Raw genomic sequence first — 22,851 nt, 5'->3', positions numbered from 1 at the left:
GTAGGTTTGCTATACCCTTTTTCAGACCCTTTGGGGCACATCACTAGACTGCACTTTTAAACATGGAGCCACGTGTGGCGCCTGGGTGGCTCAGTTGGTTAAGCAACTGCTTTCAGCTCAGGTTGTGATCTTAGAGTCCCAGGATCAAGTCTCGCATCAGTCCCTGCTCAGAAGGGAGTCTGTTTCTCCCCTGACCTCTCTTCTCTCCTGCTCTCTCATTCTCTCTCTCTCTCTCTCAAATAAATAAAATCTTAGGGGAAAAAAATAGAGCCATGTTACTGATCCTGGCCATTAAACTATTGTGGAGGTAATTGTATTTATTTCCAGATTTGATTTCTAAAAAGGCCTTCTAGGACATTCTTCCTTTGTCTGTCAGTGGGTTGCAAAGGATCCAGGGGACAGATGGGATACTGAAGGAGCTGACATCCCAGATACCTACACAGAGTACAGGCCCTTGCCCTCTAACTTGGACCATGACATGATAAGCAAACTGTTTTTGTCTTAAATTGCTAAGATTGCTTATCATAGTATTTAGCCTATCCTAAAAAATATGATCAATTTTTCCAGTTGTCTATGAAGTTGCTGAGTTTCAGTGGCAATGGATAATCTACATTTCAAGTTCTGGGGAATTCTTATATGTGAGGATAAAAGTATTCTTAAGAAGAATATTCCTGGGGCGCCTGGGTGGCTCAGTCATTAAGCATCTGTCTTTGGCTGGGGTCATGGTCCCAGGGTCCTGGGATCAAGCTCCCCATTGGTCTTCCTGCTCAGCAGAGAGCCTGCTTCTCTCTCTTGCTCCCCTCCCATCTTTGTGTTCCCTCTCTAGCTGTCTATATGTCAAGTAAATAAATAAAATCTTAAAAAGAAGAAGAAGAATATTCCTGAAGGCATTTAAAATAAAATTACAATAGTATTGAACTACTTATAATATCAAAGTTCAGAATGCCAAAATATTATCATTTCAAGAGATAGGCTTGTTCTAGGGGCTTTCTCATATATTCTTTCATTTAATTTCAGGATATTTCTGGAGGACTGAGTTTTACACAAGACAATGAAGCGGGCTAGGCTTTCAGATCGATCTAACCCAGCCACGGATAAGTAGGATTACTGACTGTTCAGGATTATAACTTTTTAGACTGCATAGTGCTTTATAGTGTAGCATGAGAAAAAAAAATCTTGAGTGGGAAATAAACGAGCCTGTCAAATAATATCAGGTATTTACTGAGCTCTCTGAACCGTTGCCTGTAACAGGAGGGGATTCCTAAAAGTCATGCGTTTAAAACCTAATGAGAGCTCCCTCTGCTGGCTGAATATTTACTAGTTGTGTGCTTGCATAGGACCTCAAATTCTTCTCCAAGATAGATAGATAAACATGATCTATGCCCACCCACCAAGGTCTATCTTGCACATATATAGAGGCATGCAAACAATCTATAGAGACAGTTGACGACTTCCAAATAGGTCTGAACATCGGTCTAAAGGCTGTGAGTCAGCATCTTTCCTTTTCATAGGTCAGCTAAAAAGTGAACTTTCCTGCTGACACCATTCTAATCAGAAGAGAAAAACAATTTAAAGAAGTCTTGGTTCAGCTATAGTCAGCTATAAGTTGTGTAAAACCTAAATAACTAAAGGCTAAAAAAGGAAGCTATGTGAGGAAGTCAACATTAATGTGACTCTATTAATAACACAAACTAGAATTAGAGCTCACAGCTGGAGAAGAAAGAGAGAGCGTGTGTGTGTGCGCACAAGGGTCATTTCATATAGAAAGAATACTCTTAAATTAATTTTTTTGTGAATGTAGATTAATGGACACAAGCTTTCATGTAGAAATTATGCTACTAAAAGTTCAAGTTGGTGCTGAGGTGAAGTGCACTGGGCTTTTGGGCTCACCATCCCTAATGATGAGTGATGACTAGAACTACTTACAAGCCTGAATCCTAGATGGATAAGGACAGATTAAGTGATTGATTTGTCCACATTTATTCCACAAAGGCTTTACATTTATTTTTCAAGTTAGATGCAATGCCAATTTTAAACTACAAATAACGAAGAGAGCCAAGAAAAGTGAAAAATGAGAATCTAGAGACTTAAGAAAGTTAGTGAAATGGAAGGTTAGTTGAGACTAAGGTTCAATTAACACAAACCTCCATGATATTGAAAAGTAAATATACAGTTTGATTGTGTCTTTCAGGCAAATTTAAAGAATTAAATCAGTTCTAATACAGAGGCTCATGCCATGCATCTAATACTAAGGCATCATCCATATTGACTCAGAAAAAGAATTCATGGTCTTATAACTTATTTTAGGACAAACTTTGTCACACTTACATGATATTTCTATGGTTATTTTTGGAAATGCACTGCTATCATTTTACCATGAACATTATTAACTCCATGACAGTAAAGACATTTTCTGATTATTCAACTCTTCTTACATATTCTTCCCCACTAAAGTTTATCGATCATCGTTAAATAGGCATAAAGCTATGTGCCTAAATTTGGCATTCATTATTCTTTTTGAAATATTAAGCAAAATCACCCTTATTACCTCATGATGGCACACTTGTATCATATTCTCCCTGAAAAGGTTTTGAAAACTGTCTGAAAGCCATAGCAAAAAAGAATTTTGCTTTCTTCTTCTTTGAGTAACTTAGTTATATAAAATAGATCCTAAAAAATATTCTGTAGCCTGCACTTTCTTCCAATATGCACTGAGTGCACTTCAAAGTATGTAGTTAAACTTTGAAGGTTTGAATTTTATCAAAGAACATTTGAATTGGAATTGCTTAGTAGAAGCCTCTTTAGTCAAGTTGCCTTTTTTCTGACTTGGTCCTGGAAAACAGGCCAACTGCCTTTTAAAGTAAGTACCAAGTGGTTAGGTAACTTTTCAAGCTTTGTTGTTATTGGAGCATTCATCTTCAATTAATAGCAAGTAAGAAGAGCAAAGTGTAGCAAATTGTAACTACAACCTTTATACGTTTCAGGAACTATAATTGTGTTCATGGTCTGTTTTGATAATGATCACAAACAGCACCAAAAATTGTTCAATTCATGCTTTCTGTTTAATTCTTTAAGAATTAATTATAAGTTAGAGTTATTCAAATAGTTCACCTTGCTTATCAATATATCTTTACAGTTATGTGATAGTCTTTCATATATGTTACCCAGCTATAAAATGAAGTCAAAGAATGAATATATATAAATTGCTCTGAGTCATGCTTGGCATAGAGTAAGTACTAGTTAAGTGTGAAATAATAGTAATAACAATAGTTGATAATAATAATATTAACACTTAAACAGATGGCAAAATTTACAAATCATGAATATTTTATTCCTAAAACAGGAACTTATTCATAACTGATTTCTATTATTCACAGAACTATAACTCCAGCACATTTTTTTTGTCTATTTGTTGTTTCTACGTCAAAAGGCAAACAAAAGGAACAATCAAAATTAAGGAGTGACAATTAGTGAGGGACCACTGAAATGGCCAAAAAGAGTAAGATTGATAATATGGTATAATGGTGAAAAAACATGAAAGAGCATTCAAATTAATAATAGTTTGGAGTAGTTTAATAAAGGATGAAAAACAATGACATTCTCTTCCCTCACTTATGACTGACATTAATTACAGCATTCTTTCCATAGTCATCAAATAGAATTCCACTTAATTAATATTTAATATTGCATAATATAGTTTAAGAAAACATTAATGTAATTATTTATTAGGTTCCATATTAAATTATAATCATGAGTATCGGGATATCTCATTCTCCAGTAGTTTCTGTTATCTCGGAGATGTGTATGTGTGTGTGTGTGTGTGTGTGTGTGTGTAGACAGGGAGGGAGGATGAAAAGGCAGTGGTGAGAGAAAATGTGGATGGCCTTACTTACCACAAGTGTTATTGTCTTCATCAGAACCATCTGGACAGTTTAATTCTCCATCACAAAATAAATCAATTGCTACACACTTTAGAGCATCAGCACAAGGACTAGAACCAGGTGGACATTCTATGGAGACATTTCCTTTAAAATAAAAAAGAAGATTGATTTTATAAGTTTTTTGCATAGTAAATTTAATTTCCAAACATATGTACAATTTTGGATATTTATTATGTATTTTTCATCATTTAGATCTTTACTCATAAGCATATATTTCAGTTTCCAATGTAAATGTTTATTTCATTTAGTCATTTGTAAATGTTTAGAATATTAAATTTTGAAAAGAAGATATGTATTTCTTCATTGATGTTAAATATAAATGTTTAGTTTGTTGGTTTTAACCTTAATCAATACTACTGTTTGGACATTTAGCTACTAATGTTTACACCTCCTAGAACTGTTTAAATGTGTTTAGTGGGGAAATTTATTGGAATGATTTTTATATTATCTGGAGTATCTAGTAACCACTGACTTTACTTATAAACTTATTACTTGAAAATATGGGGGCTGAAGTCAAAGTTTGCATTCTGCAGAGCAAAATTTGTCAGCAAAAGCATTTTATAACAGAATAAAACACTTAAAATTCCCACTGCCTGGCTACATTGAGCAGTGGAGAAACCCAATCGCTATTTCCATTCAATATTTCTTTGCTTCTTGGGTCAGAGATTCTTCGTGGGAAAGACGCAGACATTCCCCTGGAGAATTCTATGCCATACTCTGACTGGAATCTGATCAATTTGCTCTTCTCAGTCTGTCTTGTCACCTGCTCTTCTACAAGCTTATATATAGAGATGCACAAAGAAACACATTTTACTTCTAGAAATTAACTTGGGAAATTTAACTGTGAGTCTTAAAAATGTCATATTCTGCACTGCACTGCCATCTGCTGGGTTTTAAAAATATATTTGATTCTGAAATTTCTCCTTGTGTTCCATGAAATTAATTTGGAAGATAAAAGTGCTTGTGTCAATTAATCTACCAAGGTAATATCTAATTAGGAACATTTATGGACAGGGTTGATGGGCATATATTCATCTAAATTAGATTTTTATAATTGGCTCTAATTAAAATGGATATAAACCACTGGGAAATTCATGGATCACCTAATGTCTAAAATAGGACATGATAAAGATCAGAGCCATTCCTAAAGGACAAACTACCCCCATTTTTAGATAATAAAAAAGAGTGATAAAACTGATATTGAAAAAAAAAACTGATATTGAATAAACCTAAAGCATATTATAGCTATTGATATAGATGAGATACTTATTGAGAGTCCTCAATCATTGAGTCCCTAATCTATTAAAGGCATAGTGTTGATAGTATTCCATAAATGCTTGCTAAATAAATAACAAAAAGTATTATTCTAGAAAATCTATATCTCATTTTAACAACAGTTAATAAAATTCTACATATTCAGCATTTAAAAGAAGAGATTTGGGGTTATAGCCAAGAAGATGTATAATTTTGTCTGTCCTACCATTTCTCACGGGAACTGTGCTTCAAGATGATCACCCGTCTGTCCGTGGTTTACTGAACTCTACAGATTGAACCTCCAAAACCACACTTGCACGTGGTACCCAGTGGGATCTTTGGATCTCATTAATGATCATTCATTCACTCCACAAATGTTTATCATCCATTTACTTGTGTCAAAGATTTTTGAGGAATGGAGATAAAAGGGTGAATAACAGAGCTTCTATTCTCATGAAGCTTAGAGTTTAGTGAAAGTCTGGTTCATTAACTCTTTTTTTAAAAGAGGTATAAAAAAGTGCTATGGGAACACCAAAAATTAGTCAAGGAGTCTTCTTCTGAGGCAGAAATTGAAAACGTCTTCATACTAGGTTTTGAAGGATGGTTAGAAATGTACCAGGAAGAGAGATGTATGCAATGCATATGACAAAACCACAACGATGTACAGAGAACAGATGAGTATAGCCTATCTGGATGGTAAGATGTTTGCGAAGACCATGGCAGGAAGGGAGTTTGGTTTCAAGTGTAGGAGACTTTTTTTTTATTTTTGTAAAATGTGAGAAATATTTTTTCTGTAGGTAATGGCATTGAAAGTTTTTATTTTTGTGTGGTATGATCAGTCCATGTTTTGTTAAGGCAACTCTGGGACCCAGCAGTGAATCATGTAGAATAAGGAGACAAGCTAAGGAGTTGTTTTTATGGTCAAAGTGAAAGTGGTAACAATTGGAACTCTGACTGGCTCTTATTAGTGGATAAGGGTTGGAACTTCACACTAGTAGAGGAGATGGGGCATGGACTCAATTGCTATTTTACGAGTAGAATAGATGAGTTTTAGTGACCAGATGTGTCCCTGACTAAAGGGAGTGGAAAGGGGGATGCTAAGAATGATACCTACACTTTTGGAGTGGCTAGTTGAATTATTTCATGGTAATTAGTCATGATGGTAATTGTAAGAGGAACCCCTGGTGGGATTAGAAAATGACTCTAATTGTAAGTATTTTGAAACAAAGATAGAAATATGAGGTACTCCACTTTGGATTGTACTCTATTTTTCCAGACTCTGTTTCCTAAACAGTTTTCAGCTGCCTTAGTCCATGAAGAAAGGGGAGTTTTTCATATTGAAACCAATATGGAAAATATAATTGTTACATTAGCACAGTACATCTGGGGATTTTATCAGATTGTGGTTTTACCTTGTCTTCTGTCTTCCTTTCATCTCATTACATAATATATGATGACAATTTCCAACAAAACCATTCATTGAAACATTACTTGTTACAGAAACTAGCCAGATGCTGGTTTTTAACAATGGCCTTCCATTCTTAAAGCTAGAGTTCTTCGACTTATATATTATTTTCTTTGCCATTTCATTCCTTAATTCTTACTCTGGTATTTCTCCTTCCCTAAGAAGTCTGTACTGTACTTCTCAATAGAGAATTTCTAGGAAAGGTGTTAAGTAATTGTATTTAAAGCAATGTACACAGACAAAATAATAATTGATTTTGTTTATCAGAAGCTGAACAAATTGCCTGAATATTAATTACATTATCTTGAGTGGTGTGGAAAAGTTGTGCATGTATTTTTCTATCTATCCGGTATTTTATCTTTGGGAAATTAATTCTTTGGCATTTTGTGAAAACTACTATTATTTGGGATTCTGCAAATGCAAGGTTTTAATTGTCCAATTATATTTATACCATAAATGATTCAGTATAAACTCAATGTGGTTGCTCCAGAATGACCCAAAGTCACAACAATTTTCAGTGATTTGCAGTGAGGAAGCTCCTGTGTTTGCCCTATGCGTGGCATTGGAGAGGATAAAAAGAAAGAAATCTATCATTTTTTTTTTCCTTCCAGAACAGTTATGAAGAGCATTACCTACAAGATAATAATTTGCAAATCATGTTTTGGAAATCTTACATTTTTATTTTTCCTATTATTCAAATGGGAAATAGAATGCTGGGTGGACAAAACTGTTTGAGATACATTCAGCAACAAATCCTTATAACCCTTAGCAGTGAACGTGTAGTCTCAACCCACGAATACCAGCCTTTACAGATGAAGTTAACTTCTCTACACTGTATTGGAAAAATAAATATCGCCTTACAGAAATTCTTATCAATTTTGATATAACTAATTTCATCTTTTTTTAGTTGGCTGGCCAATCCAAATGCAATTACAGTGGAAAGATACTTGAACAGTTCGAAATCCACGCGCATAGGGATGTTTTCAAGTAGAGGAGTGTGCTTAGCAATATACATGCTGTTCTCTCCAATGGAGAGAAAGAAAAATAAAGTTACATTGTCTTAGTCCTTGGGCAATTCAGCTGAAGAGTATAATTCTACCTTAGCTTCTCTTGACCCAATTTCATGTTCTTCACTCAATCAGCCGATTCTTTTTCTTCAATCCCCAAGCCCCCCAACATAGTAATATTGGAGCAAGATTGCATTTTGTATGAAATCGAGAAAGCCCACAATAGTGAAACTTTTGTTTTTCTGCAATCACTGCCTGCATAGAAGCAACAAAAGACTGGAACAAGCTATATTCTAGAAATCCTTCAAGCATTTGAATGATTGCCCAAAACAGCCCCTCTTGGCACTCTGTAGCAGCCAAGAAATCAATCAGCGTAATTCGACCCTGGTTCCCATCTCCCTCCTCTAGTGTTCCAAAGGGGTTAATAAAACTTTACAGTAATTGGTAACAAAGGCAGTTGAACAAAAGAACATAATCCTCACGGACTTTGTACCTGCTATCATACAAAAATTCTCTTTGGCAGAATTTATAATAGTACTAATGCCAGGTATATGATGCGCGCATTTGTTGATTTTTCTCAAACTCTGTCTTCCAGGCATATAGATGAAAATAAACTTAACATCCCTGAAAGGCATATTCATAATAAGTTACTGTTTGGAAACTGTGGTTTTCAAGTTTAATTGCCTTGTTCCCCTCTGTAAATCTATAGTATCTCGCTGTAGGAGAGGGAAAACTGGGAAGGATGACTGGGGACTCATGGATCCAGTAAGAGGAAGTGCGAGATGTTGCCACTTCCTTACCTTATTATAATTATTTGAGGTTTGATTAAGGTTCAATAGTCTCCAATAAATGGAGTGTTTTTGGTCAAAGGAATGATCAGATTCAAGTAAGTGTTACCAAATACAATTATCTTGTGTTAACACTAGTTTTATTTTTTAAATATTTCTTTTTTTTAAATTAACATATATTATTTGCCCCAGGGGTACAGGTTTGTGAGTCATCAGGCTTACAGATTTCACAGCACTCACCGTAGCACATACCCTCCCCAGTGTCCATAACCCAGCCAACCTATCCCTCCTCCTGACCCTGCAACAACCCTGTTTGTTTAGTGAGATTAAAATCTCTTATGCTTTGTCTTCCTCCTGATCCAATCTTGTTTCATTTTTTCCCTTCCTAGCCCCCACGAACTCTTGCCCTGACTCTCAAATTCTTCATATCAGAGAGATCATATGATGATTGTCTTTCTCTGATTGACTTTAAATATTTCTTTAAAAAAAAAAAAAGCATCCAAAATGCTTTTTTTTTCCCCCTAAGTCAGAAGGGAGAAGGAAGAAGGAATCTAACTTTGTGCCAGTCACGAATTCAGACAATACTATTATCTCTCTTTTAATTCTCTCTATTATTGTCTCTCTATTATCTCTCTCTTAATTTTCATGATCATTCCCTAAGATCTATAATTTAATCTAAAGTTAAAAAAGAGGAAATAGCTTGCCAACACCACATACAAAGTAATCGGTGGAATTAGTTAACGATGGATTTGCCAATGCCTTTTCAATGATAGAGAACTGAATGTTGTGTTTTGGTTTTCAATTTACATATCAAATGCTTACAGTGTGAATAGGGCTGACTCTGGACTGATCCCATCCCTGTAGCTCACATGTAGGAAAGGAGATTTTTGCTTCACCTCCCATGAGAGTGAAGTATGGGTGAACTAACACTCTCATGCTCTTTGACCCCCATTCAACATCTCCTTTGGCCAGAGGAAACTGGCATAAAGTTCAGCCACTTCTTCCATTTTTGACAAGTTCGTCCTCAGGATAGTAAGGGAGGAACGCTTACTTTTTAAGTAAGTGTTTAAGAAACTAAGACTTTCTTGCTTTAACACGGATTCCTGTCCCTCCCCGCCCCACCCCCACCCCCACCCAATCATTCCATGTATTTCTCTTAGGACACTGTATACACCTGAGATGTCTTCAGTATTGTGGTTTGTGTGAATCACGCAATGAATCACTAGACAATTGAAAACAGACACTAATTTGGATATTGGTTGCTGACTTTCAAAGTTTGAGAAAGATACTTCTCAAAATATGCTCCAATTATTTTTGTCAGCTTATTTTTAGACTGAGGGAATTAGCCATTATCAATCCTCAAAACTTTTTTTTTTTTTTTTTTTTTTTAAGTATGTTGTAAGGTGGTTTTAAATACTGTTAAGTAATTTTCCACATTGGAGAGGAGACTGTGGGATCAAGAACAGTTTTATTTTTTAGTATGCTTGATTACTATATAAGTTAACACCCGAACACAACTCCAAGCAGCCTTTTCCTACCTTAACAGTCTCTGGATTTGGAGGTGTGATGGATTGGTTCATAAAGGATTTTGATTAATGATTTACATATCCCTTTGGTTTTCAAACACCAGGCCAACCATTTATTCAAGAATTATTAAGTCTTACACAGAAGGGCATTTATAGTTTTATAAATGTAAAACTTGTACACATATAACATTTTGTATGATTCTAATAACATAAAAATGGCAGTGTTAATTTAGGAGCTGAAGATCTATACAATATTAACTTTGTGGAGTTTATCTGAAGAAGTGAGGAACACACCCAGGTCATTCAACATGAAGACTAAGTTAGGACCAGAAAAGGCAATTTAGTTGACAAGCAGATAGACAAAAGCACAGTAAACAACTACTAGGAATCCAGAGAAACTGACACATCAAAGATATGTCTGGAAATTAGCACAAAGTAGCCACTTAATGAGAACTTGTTGCTTGAGTGAATTCAAGGCTATTTTGGTGCTGGGTTAGCAAGGCATATTGTGTTGAGACAGCAAGCTTTTCTACCTTGTATGCAGACAGAATAATCAAAGAAAAAAAAAAAAACCTTCATATCTGATGAAACCTACATCTCTTCTGGCAAACATTTTGATCCTATTGGTGGCATTCTTAGCAACAGATAATAACCAGGGTTCTAACAGCGGACTGGAGTGAGGTCAGCTAATCCAGGCATTAGCCTTAAATACTTCTGCTCACTTTTGGTGAAATTTTAGGCTTAAGCTGCAATCTTTTATGCTCCAATTTTCTTATCCATAAAATAGGAGCAATATTAATTGCTGTGTTAGCAGAGAATTCTTAAGAGCCTAAAATAAAACATAAGTAAAAACTTTTTAAAAGGTATAAATAAAATTAATACTGACCTGGAGTTGACAGAGGACTTTGGGTTGTTAGCTTGCCTGTGAAAATAAATGGAATTAAGACAATTATTACCTTTTAAACTGATTATTAGAACTTCATTGTATATTTTCTCTGTTTAATACTTAACCTGAGAGTTTTTATAGTTACTGTGAATTATGATTATCTATTAGCTTAAGGATATGTCATTTGTATCTGGATCTAAGAATAAATCTTTTATGTTTTCATTGATTTTTAGAATTGTAGAGCAGAGATTTTTAGATTTTAAGTCACCTTTTATTTTCCAAGTAAAGAAGATCATGTTATTCAATTATGAATAACTAAACACAAGGATTCCTTAATTTCTCAATGGCTTTGGACTTAAATGTTCTAGGTTAATCTGATGTTATTCGAAATAGAAGGTTGGGATATGCTTAGACCACGGGCTTTGGACTCCAGGGGAATTGCTTTTAATTCCCAAGTTTCACACCTAATAGCTGTGTGACTCAGGGCACATTGCTTATTACTTATTTCTTTTTAAGTGGAAAAAATATTACATCTCCACAGCATCATTCTGAGAATTAAATGAGGCAATGCTGGTAAAATGTAGTACCTGGCCCAAGTAGATACTTTAAAAAAATGTAGATCTTTCCAATATTATAAAATTGCTCATGATACTAGATCATACCAAAAGTAATATCTTTATAGTATTAGAACAATCTATACTTTTAGAAAGCATTTATGTATAAGTTTGATATTGAGAATGAGTCTGAAATATTTGGAAACAATTTATTATTTGCATTTTATGGGAAGCAGATTTTCAGAGGAATAAAAAGATGTGCCCAGTGTTTCTGGTATTTGGCAAAGCCTGGATTGATATTTAGGGCTCCTGACTTTAAATTATTTTTCTACAACATAATAATTTTACACTTGGAGATAGATTAGGATAATTTGAAAATTTTTGATAATTTCCCAAAGCAAACTCTTTTGATAGTGGTGTGATCTTGGTGAGACAAAGTGAAGTTCTAAGTTTCGTGAGCAATAATAACCAATTGTAGTTAGAAAGATGGGATAGCGGAATGCTGGAACAAAACGAAGTTAACATTCAGCTGTGGATTGTCCTTTCTCAAGAATACAGTACGTTCTGAAGTCATCACTTGATTATCTTTTTTTTTTTTTTAAAGATTTTTATTTATTTGACAGACAGATCACAAGTAGGCAGAGAGTCAGGCAGAGAGAGACGGGAGGAGGAGGCAGTCTCCCTGCTGAGCAGAGAGCCCGATGTGAGGCTCGATCCCAGGACCCTGGGATCATGACCTGAGCCGAAGGCAGAGGCTTTAACCACTGAGCCACCCAGGCGCCCCATCATTTGATTATCTTTTAAATGTTTTTTCTTTCTTCATTCCTAGTGACCTTAGAAATATTATGGATTCATCTCCAAAGCTTCAGGATTTGAGCCACATTTTAGGATGCTACACACTCACACATACACACATACATAGGCCTACACACACCATACATGCATACAAATGTATATAGAGTTTAAAATATGAAAGGAACATTAAAATTGGAAATGTATGTCTTTGGCATGTGTAACTAGGCATTATAAAATCTGCAAGATTATGAATTACATTGTTCTTAACCAAATGTAAACTTTTATTTTAATATGAAGAATAAATGTCTCCGCTAGGGCTATTAAAAAAAAACCTTTTATAATGTCATGCACTTTGATGATCACCAAGTTATATTTTTTAAAATGCCATGAGTACTGACCTGAAGTTGTTACAAGACTTACTGTAGAGAAATTCCCCAAAGAGGCTGGAATAAAGTAAAGTTGATTTCAGGTTTGGTATCATAATATAAAAATATTATGAAACAGTGAGTGCAGTTTTAATATAATTAAAGGGCATCTGTTCTTCTAGAGTTCCCATTTTATCCTAACTCATGCTGGATGTTTCTATAATTATTTGATTGCAATACATTTGATGATTACCAGAATCTCTATGTTCTCTCAATAAAATTTACCTATGCAAAAAATTTGCTTTCTTTTGCTCATTTAAGAAAGATACCTATTCATCATAGTTATATAGGATAATTTATATTTAAGACATGTACTATAACATTGCACACCACATCATGTTAAACTTAGAATCAATGGTTTTGCACTGAAATATATGGAAGATATCAAAATAATATTGCACATAATAATAGCTACTGAGAACAGAGTCCTATTTAATCATGAAGTCGGCTTTTCACATAAAAGGTAAAAACTAGCTGTTTTCCTTTAAAGTGTTTAATAGTTTTAAAGATATAATGACAACTATGAAAGATATAAAGGGAATCAAATCATACCTTATGAAAAACCCTCATCTAGTCAGTTTGTTTTTATTCAAAACTGTATTTATGGTAAGTATGTGAAGAGTTATAGCCTCTTCTACTAACTAGGTTGTTTGTTTCAGTATTTCTTAATTTCTGCATTGTCTTGTTCTTACAAGATCTATAGAAGCTTCATAAATAATATATGGTAGATTATTGATGAAAAAGATAACAAAATAATATTTATAAGATTTATTCATAAAGATTTTCATATTTTACTTTCTTACTCTGACTATAAGCTATACAAAAATCCATGGTATTCATGAACATGTCATCCAATTTTAAATGTAATAAATTTAAAAAGCCACACGTGACAAGTAAATATTAAACTTATATGTCTAAAATTAAGCTTGGTATCATGTTTATGAATATGTCCTAACATAGTTCAACAAATTAAATGTAACTTCAATGTGTGGAGCATATTCTTGAGTTGATGTTGTGATATGGTTTACTGCACCCATGGTATTTATTCTAAGTTAACTCGAGGATATGCTTTTATTGAGTAAATAAATATTTTTTAAGACCACCCCCAAAGAGCCCATCTGTAGGGAGTCATGAAAATAAGTTTCAGCATATCTGTTAATTCATTTGCCATTAAAGACCTCTAGAAACTGATACATGTTTAACTAAAGATAGTAAGAAACCAAGTTTCTGGAAGAAAATGACTATTGAGAAAGTATGGATCCAGGCCGTTCAGAGATAAAACCACTGTAAGCAAATGAGTGTAATGGGTAAGAGCGCAGACATTGGGGTTAGACCACCTGGATCAGAATCTTCGATCAAACTCTAAATAACTGTATGATGTAAGGCTATTTATCAATGCTATCTGTGCTTTGGTCTTCTCATCCCTAAAATGGGAGGGAGGGTGGCAGTAAAGACACCCTGTAATACAATTAGCATAAGGGTTAAACGTGTCAAGAAGTAAAGCATTTATTCTAACTTAGAGTAGTAGCTTTTAGCTCATCTGAATCAAAGATCCCAAACAGTCTTCACTTCAGCAGTTGTGCCAGAGGGAACCAAGTCATCACTAGAGGAGGCTCTTAAGAGCATTGGTTGCCTTCTCATTACACAGGTGCAACAGGATACAACAGGAGGCTCAATGAAAGAGAAAACTGTGCTTGATGAACCAATACTGTAAGGAAAAGCAACCAGAGGTCTGCAGCTTCAGATCTACTATCACAAAATCAAAAACAAATAAAAAAACATCAGCATGGTTTTTATACATTTGCTTTAAAGAGAAACCTATACTGACTGATCTCATTCTGTAGTAAAAAAAATAAATAAATGATAATAATACAATAAAATATTTAAAGACAAAACTGCTTAAAAGTTTGTCTTTATTCCATTTTAGGTGGATATCCATATATTGATTCATTTTCTAAAGCCCAACAATTTCTAAATTCCAAAACATACTGGACTCCAAGGCTTACAGATAAGGAATGATGGGCCTGGCAAATCAGTAGTATTGTTCTCAACCAAAATGAAGACATAATGTAAATGTTGAACTGAGTTGAATGGAGGACAACTAGAATGGAAAATTTAGAACAACCTAAGCATTGATAGATGTTATTGTTCTGCTATTATTTTTGATGGCTCTCTTTCCCTTTGATTGATTCTTATTTTAAAATTACTTATTTTAAAAATGAAGTTTTATTTTTTATTGATAAGTATCCAGGATGAATCAAACCCGTTGACCTCTCTATTTTTCCCTATCCTTCTTTTAAGTTCCTAATTAGAGAGTGGACTTGACATTTGACTTTGTAATTTAATAATGCCCATGACTCTATCAGAAAGTAATGAGTAGTCACTTACTGTTCGATGGTTCCTGCAAAGTCAGGGTGTGCTTGACAAACACCAAGAATGTGATGAGACCCACGAATATGTATGTATACCAATATTTTCATGATCTTTTTTGATATTTTACAAACTTTTCCTGACTGATATTTTCCTTCAAATATGGTTTCTCCATATTTCACATTTCTCATGTAAATGTGCTACCTCAGGTGATAAGACATGTTCCTAAAGTCAAGGACGATCCCACTGCTTCCCTAGTATATAGCTAGAATTTTAATTTCATAGTTTAATGATTCAAAGAAATCAAATAATGTTACAGATACCTGTGATATCTATGCTGTTCAAATCAATATGGAAAGTGACCAGTTGGCTGGATTTATTTGCTTCAATGCCTTGAATCAGTTCTTCTTTTACATTTTCATCTGACACCCACTGGGCAAAGAAAAGGTCAAATATAACTATAATGCTGCCATTTCTGCAAAGCAAAAGATGATATAAGAGGGAAAAGTCAGCCTTCTTCAAATGATTTGTGCTTAATTCGTGTAAGTTATCTTTGAAAATCTCTATAATTCTCACCTTATTACACCCATGTAGTAAAACTTGATAGGTTATGTCAAATATTATCTTTATCTTATAGGTGGAAGAAAAAGAAATTGAAAGACTAAATGTTTCTCTAATAACACAGACATATCCAGAATTAGAATCTTGAGTTTTCTGCATTAGAACCCTAATCCTCAGGCCATGTTATTCCCAGGGTTATCTGTGTCAAATAAAACACAATCACATGGTATCATGATGTTTACTCTTAATTTACTGTTTTAAGGGAAGAAAAGTGCAGATCTGTAATTTTTCACAGGTGATTTTTAAGTAAGGAGAAGTCTAAGAGAGTTTTACTGATTTCAGAGACGTTTCCTATATATATGTTTATATATATATAAATATATATATATATTTGCAAGCTTGGAGCAACAAATCTATATCTACCCTTTCTTCTTTGTTCTTAATATAAAATATCAAAATATTTCAAGGGATAGAAAGGAAGAAGACACATACACTTGGGACTTGGGGTCTATTCAGTCAGCCTCATGGTCAAAAGCTGGGATTATTTTGCCTACGTTATTTCTGACCATGACGTTAGAATTCAGTTATATGGCCCAAATCATATTCCTTTTTATTTGCTCCCTGTTTCGAAACATACATTTAAAAAGTTTCCTTCTTTGGGGATTTGTTTACAGCTTCAAGAAACATAAAAATGAACAAATTTTTGGCCCAAAAGGGCTACTTGAAAGACTTTTGCTCTCCTGCCCACACATGTGCTTGGCTTACAGTATTCTTTTAGGGTAAAACACTTAGGAAACAAACTCTAATCCTGATCTTCATTGTATGTCCTTCAAAAAGCTGGGGGCTACTCAGAGCACACTCGGATCCTAAAGAGGAAGACTAGGGACAGTGAAATTGTGGATTGTATGTTTGCTGATTCTGAAATTTGGGCAGTTACACTCATATCCTTGTGGTGTCTGTAAGTTAATGAGGTCCTTCAAGGACTACATCAATTCTAAAAACCCTCTTAATTTATTTGTCCATACCACTACCTTGGTAGAGTGTAGAATATATATATATATATATATTTTTTTTTTTTTTCCCTGCCAGAACTATATATAGGATCAGAACATTCCTTGAAGATCATAGTAGATGGCATCGCCTCTAGGTGTGATAGTCCTCCTTTAAGTCTATGCTACTATCCAGGTTCATAGTTTAGCAGAAGTGATTCCTTTCTACACAGCTGGTTTTTCATTTCTGAAATGAACTGGCTTACTCTGATATAATAATTTCACATTTCACCTTTATTAAATAGATTAGGGTAAAAAGTTAGAATGTTTAACTTTGCTTAAATCATAGTAACCAAATCTTATAAATGAGAAGGTTCCTTAGTAATGGTTTAGTTCAGGGTTCCCCAAACTTACCCATACATACATGGAACCATTTGTTTTGTATGTATCATTACTTTGATAATGATACATGTTGTTACACATTATTTTTTAATCTACTTTTCCACTTTCACTAATTTTTCCATGCTGGCTGATCCCTAATTTTATTTGAGAATAACCCTCTATTTTCTCAGGAAAGGTGATTTCTCCAACAATTCCTTATGTCAATAACAGTTTTATTCAGGGGTATATGACTGAGACTTGAATGGAATCTGAGGCAACAATGATGAGAAACTTCAAGAAAGTTTGTCCATATCTAACTGGAGAAGGCTCATAGCAGACTACTCTTCTTTGCTGAACATTATCATATTTATATATGATTGCCGGAACTGCCATTTCCACCTTAGGACCATGAGACAAGCTATGATTGACAAGCTAAAGATGGCATAGTAAAAGAAGGAACTAAATTCTTGATTATATGATTGTCATTGTACCATTGAATTAACCTCTGCTGAAACCTTCAGTTTTCTTGTGATGTCAGATGATAAGCATTTGCTGGCTGTGGCATTTTTAGTCATGTGTTCTGTTAATTGCAGTTTTAAAAATCCTAAGTGTCATACAACTTCCAGGCTTTATTCCATATATAGTTAAAGAGAAGCTCCAGGAAAGGAAGATTACTCTATTTTTTGCACCTGATATTGGCCAACAATGTTATTTTAGCAATAAGGAGATTGAGACTCAGACTAATGTAGGTAACTTTGCCCAGAGTTATATGCTTATTACTGTAAGTGATAGGAATGAAATACAGAGACTCCATTTCCCCAGATGCATTTCTACATAGTTCCTATTTCCATACCACCAACACTGCCACTATCAACACCATGGGAACTATTTGTCAAGAGGAAAGACAATACAACACATTTACTTAGATGCATGTCCAGGTTTTTAATCTTGCAATGGTACCAGATTTTTACATCCGAAATAGATAGGGACAACAGCTAGTTGAGCTTTGGGGAAAGAAGGGATAGGTATTTTTTCCTTCCATAATTTTGAGAGATAAAATCTGCTCTTTTCTTTTCCTCTCTTTCTCCCTCTGCCTCTCTCCTTTCTCCTCTCTGACATTCTTCCCCCTCTCCTAGTTCCTTCTCACCCTTTCCCCTTTTCTCCTCCTCCCTCTTCTTTTAATTATGTCTCCTTAACCACCCTTTGCCCCCAAATATTTATATCTACTATGGACCAAGATTAAATACATTTCTCTATCTTCATAACTACATTTTAATTTTACCCTTGGTTACACAGCAGATAGTTTAAATTCTGATAAAATCTCAGTTCTTTCTTTCTCTCTCTCTCTTTTTTTTTTTTTTTTTTAAGATTTACTTATTTATTTGAGAGAGAGTATGAGTGTGCAAGCAGGGATAGGCGCAGTGGGAGAGACAGAGAAATCTTTAAGAGATTCCCCACTGTGTGCCCAGCCCTACAGAGGCTCCATCCCAGATCCTGGGATCATGACCTGAGCTGAAATAGAGTTGGCTGCTTAACTGACTGAGGCACCCAGGTGCCCCTCAGTTATTTCTTTATGTAATTTCCTCATGTTTAATTTGACTGAACACTTGCCTTTATTTTGTTAGAGTTAGGGAGTAAAGAGGTAAGGCATCTTTGATAGAGAAAGTACAAGTCTGGAATTTTCCTTCCCTGAATTGAAAGTAACTAGACTAGTTCATTCTCAGGCACAAAACATTTTGTATAAAAGATGTATCTTCTTGGTTGCAAATTATACATTGCAGTCAATTATTTACACTTTGGAAGGACAAGAGTTTCATATTCTATATCCACATACAGTTTTATTTGTTTTTTTATTTTTACAAATAACTTTTTTTTAATTTTAATTCCAGTAAATTAACGTATATCACACAGAGTTTTATTTTTTTGAATTTCTTTTCTCATTCACTTTTAAGGCTGAGATAAGAGACATATATGTAGAAATCAGGAAAAGCATAATAAATATTTGTGTTTTACCTAATGAGAACTCAAAAGCTGTTATTTGATTAGTTGGATACTGATCCTGATCACTGCTGTGAGATTGATTTTATTTATTAAAGTAAATGAGAATTCTTCCTTTAGAAAACAACAACAACCACCTAAGAATGGCTATTTTCATTTCAAAGTACTTATTTCAGTGGAATATCTGTTTTCTTTTTTCTTAAAGCAGATAAATTCTATCATTGCACAGAAAGCCTGTGTGCAATAAATCAAAATGTTTCTTATCTCTTATTTTCTTAATGATATTGATAACCTCTAGGGTTGCTGAGTAAACAAAAGTCTCGTTTCCTAACTTTGTGACTCATCTGTGCTCAAAGGGCAAAATAAGTCACATATTGCCACAAAGGGTAAACAACATTTTATTAAAAGAATCAACTGCTAAATTGCCCAAACATTTGGGCTAAATGGCCAAAACACTTTCCGCAAAGCATATTGTTCCCAGAGGAGAAAGCAAACTCGCAGAGTGGCCACACACACACACACACACACACACACACGCACACAATTTAACACACAATCTGGGGACTGACATCAAGTAATGTTTGTGTTTTTATTTTTTTATTTTATTTTTTTATTTTATTTTTAATTTTTTTAATTTTTATTTTTTAACTTTTTAGAGTGTTTTTTCGTTATTTTATGTTAGACACCATACAGTAATGTTTTTAAAAGGAAGAAAGGATACCTTGATGACTCAGTTTAGTTTTCTGACTACTCTAATTTGACCATATACCCATGAATATAGGATGAGTTGAATTGAAATCAATAACCAAAAGGAAAATAGGTATTTTAAAGGATTTTTTATATACTTTTCATAGTTGACGTGGTAGTTAGTTGAGAACTTACTTATTTCTGTTGCCTGATTTTATCAATTGGAGTTTAAAATAATTTGTAAAGGGGTGCCTGGGTGGCTCAGTGAATTAAAGCCTCTGCCTTCAGCTCAGGTCAGGATCCCAGGGTCCTGGGATCTTGCCCTGCATCATGCTCTCTGCTCAGCAGGGAGCCTGCTTTCCCCTCTCTCTCTCTCTGCCTGCCTCTCTGCCTACTTGTGATCTCTGTCAAATAAATAAATAAAATCTTAAAAAAATAATTTGTAAAGCTAATTAGGAGTCTGCCACTTTATTCCGAATATGTCATTTTATAAATGATTATTTAAATAAACCTAATTGTTTGCTTGTTGCTTTCTTTCTTGCTTCTGAATTTTTTTTCTATCCTTCTCTTCTCAGTCTCCCAGAGAGCTGAGACTTATAATTTATCTTACAGACATTTTCATCAAATTCCTTTGCATGCAATGCAAAAGAGTTCAAAAACTGACTTCTGATTTAAAAATAGTTTAGCTACATCCAGGTATGAGTATCTCTTCAATGATAAAGTGAATTATTTGTAAATCATTATAAAATATATACCAAGGTTTAGCTACTACATTGCTTTTCCAGGTAGCTATAAAGGAGGATAAAGAAATAATTCCTCAGCCCGAATAATTTATAGTTTCCAATATAGTGATTTTTACCATCTAGAGAAATAAAAGAGTACTTATTAAACATCAGAGAAAATGCTGGGGTTTTGATAACCCACCAAGACTGTGTATAAAATTCTATATTCAGCAATTTTTCCCAATCTAGTGAAAATAAAGTTATCCAGATTGTTGTAAGCATGTGGATAGGAAGAATTCCATTAGCACAGCTATCCTAATAAATTCTGCAATAGACTCCAGGCTTTGTATGGATGTCACTGGGCAGAGCCTGATATAAGGAGAGGCAAGTACCTGGGATACGTCTTCTTCAGAAATGCAAAAACCTTTGAGAAATCTGAATTAATGATTTAATGCTGAGCTTCACACTTGATCCTCTACAAAACTGGAAAAGGGAAATTGGATCCACACACTCCAAAATAGACAAATTGCTTAAAGTGGCCAAAAAAAAAAAAAAAGTCTTGTATGCGCGTTTTTATCCTCACAGAGTATTGAATAAATATGTTAAAAATACCCCTTTGAGAAAGACAAAAAACAACAACAAAATAAACAAAAACAAGCAAGTATATGGACAAAAATCTTTCCTAAGAGTCCACATGTCTCCTTCCAGTCCTGATATTGAGCCTATGAAAGAGATTTTCAGAGATAATAAGCCCTGGAAAACAAGAGTAGAAGCCTCTGTACAATAGGTAGGAATGAAGGCAGTCGGTGGGTGTAGGGCTGTCTGGCCATGGGAACCAAGATGTCATGAATATGCAATGAGATTAAAGAATGATGAGTTGTAGGTAGATAAATAGATGAGAAAGAAGAAAAAAAGGAAAGAAAGAAAGAGAGGAGAAAGAGAGAGATTTATTATCTTTTTGTTCTTGGTGTTTTCATTGTGACTCCACTGATAGAATTAGTTTTGTGACAAGAAATGGTGAGGCCCTGAGTTTTCTTCTGCTCAGGAAATAATCCTCATTTGACTTGTTACTGTTTTTCTAAGCATGATCTCTGACTTTGACTTGAACTTCCTTCCTCTATTTGGCCACTAAGAAGGAAGGATTCTTTCATTAATGTCTGTACTCTTGTCAAGAATGGGTATCCACTATCTTTGTCGCCAGGCGGTCTGACTCAGTCGTCTGTGATCTGAGGTAGGAGATTAGTCTTTCTGCGTAGTTAGACTCCTTGCATTTATCCAATGACATAGAGTTCCTTATGGCTTCCATTTGAGAATAGGTTAAACGTCATGCTCCTGGACTTTACATTGCACACCCTCCTGATGTCTCAACATCTTGGTGGACACTCATGGACAGCTAGAAATATAATTAATACGCTTCTCCCTTTCTATGCATTGCATGCATGTTTACAACCCATCCTTAGAAGCCGTGAAACACCAGTCCAGGTCACCTCCTGCCGGGATTCTTACCTGACACTCTAGCCCCAGTAAGGTTTGTCCCCAATTTGCTCACTCAGTGTCTTGTACCAACATATAAAGTAACAATTGTCATACCATAATATAGTTGTCAATTTGTCTTTCTTGTTAGGCTATGAGCTCCCATGGAGTAAAGAATATGTCTTTGATATCTGTATTTCCAGAGCCTAGTTAATGTCTATCTCAGTGTATGTGCTCTTTATATAAAGTTCTAGAAAATAAATAAACCTTTCCCTTGATACCTGTTGTTGACATATTGAGTACTATTTTAGGTGCTACATGTTTTCTTTAACTTGTCCTACAGATATAAAAATAAGTATACTCTTACAAGAGCATTAACTTTCGTTAGAATAGAATTTTAATTAAAAAAAAAAAAAAACTAAACTAGCTCTCTGGAAGCATAGGAGTGTTATGAATTCAGGAGTCCCTTAGGTTGGAAAGGTGGGTGGTGGAAGGCTTTGTGAAAGATACAAGACACAGTCTGAGAGGCAGGAGACAAGACTACCTACAGAGAGGAGAAAGGGATGCTATTTCTAGTACAGGAAGAACTGATGCAGCATACAAAGGTGGAAATTCATTTATTCTGTAAAAAATTAAGAACTACAAAGAGGATCAGTGGGTGAGAGCCAAAGAAATAGACATGGTTGGAAATAAGAAATAATTTTCTAGCAACTGAAGTTAGAAACAAATAAAAAAAAAAAACATCAGTAACAGTGATGCTCACAGCAATGTTGAAAATGGATTACTAATTCTTATCAGATATCCTTGTATGAGGGAATCCATTCTAAATTGTATGCATCTCTTTCTTTTGTTGGATGACAATGAATTTCCAACCAAGGCTGTGGGCATTCCAGCCTGAAGCAGGGAAGCAAGGGCTAGATGACATCATTTAAAATCTCCTTCTCTCTCCTATGACTTACAGTGTAAATGGAATGTAATGAGTGAATGTCTTCCACATGTTCAGAGCACATCAAACTCTATCATCATTTG

At 34.6% G+C, this 22,851-nt stretch overlaps 1 protein-coding gene across 1 annotated transcript in view; it reads right to left on the bottom strand.

Moving 5' to 3' along the window:
• TMPRSS15 (transmembrane serine protease 15) overlaps positions 1-22,851 on the bottom strand; it is a 120,217-nt gene that overhangs the window by 93,634 nt on the left and 3,732 nt on the right. Inside the window, exons 4-6 of the mRNA XM_032877983.1 lie at positions 15,335-15,486; positions 10,868-10,903; positions 3,894-4,025 (exon numbers count right to left, since the gene is read on the bottom strand). Of these exons, the coding sequence (XP_032733874.1) occupies positions 3,894-4,025; positions 10,868-10,903; positions 15,335-15,486 (320 nt within the window). The remainder of the gene's footprint in view (positions 1-3,893; positions 4,026-10,867; positions 10,904-15,334; positions 15,487-22,851) is intronic.

Source organism: Lontra canadensis, unplaced genomic scaffold (genome assembly GCF_010015895.1).
Source record: "Lontra canadensis isolate GAN:19392208 unplaced genomic scaffold, GSC_riverotter_1.0 scaffold62, whole genome shotgun sequence".
Taxonomy (NCBI): Eukaryota; Metazoa; Chordata; class Mammalia; order Carnivora; family Mustelidae; genus Lontra; species Lontra canadensis.
Note: the sequence above shows the minus strand (reverse complement) of the source record. Positions and strands in the feature narration are given on the sequence as shown.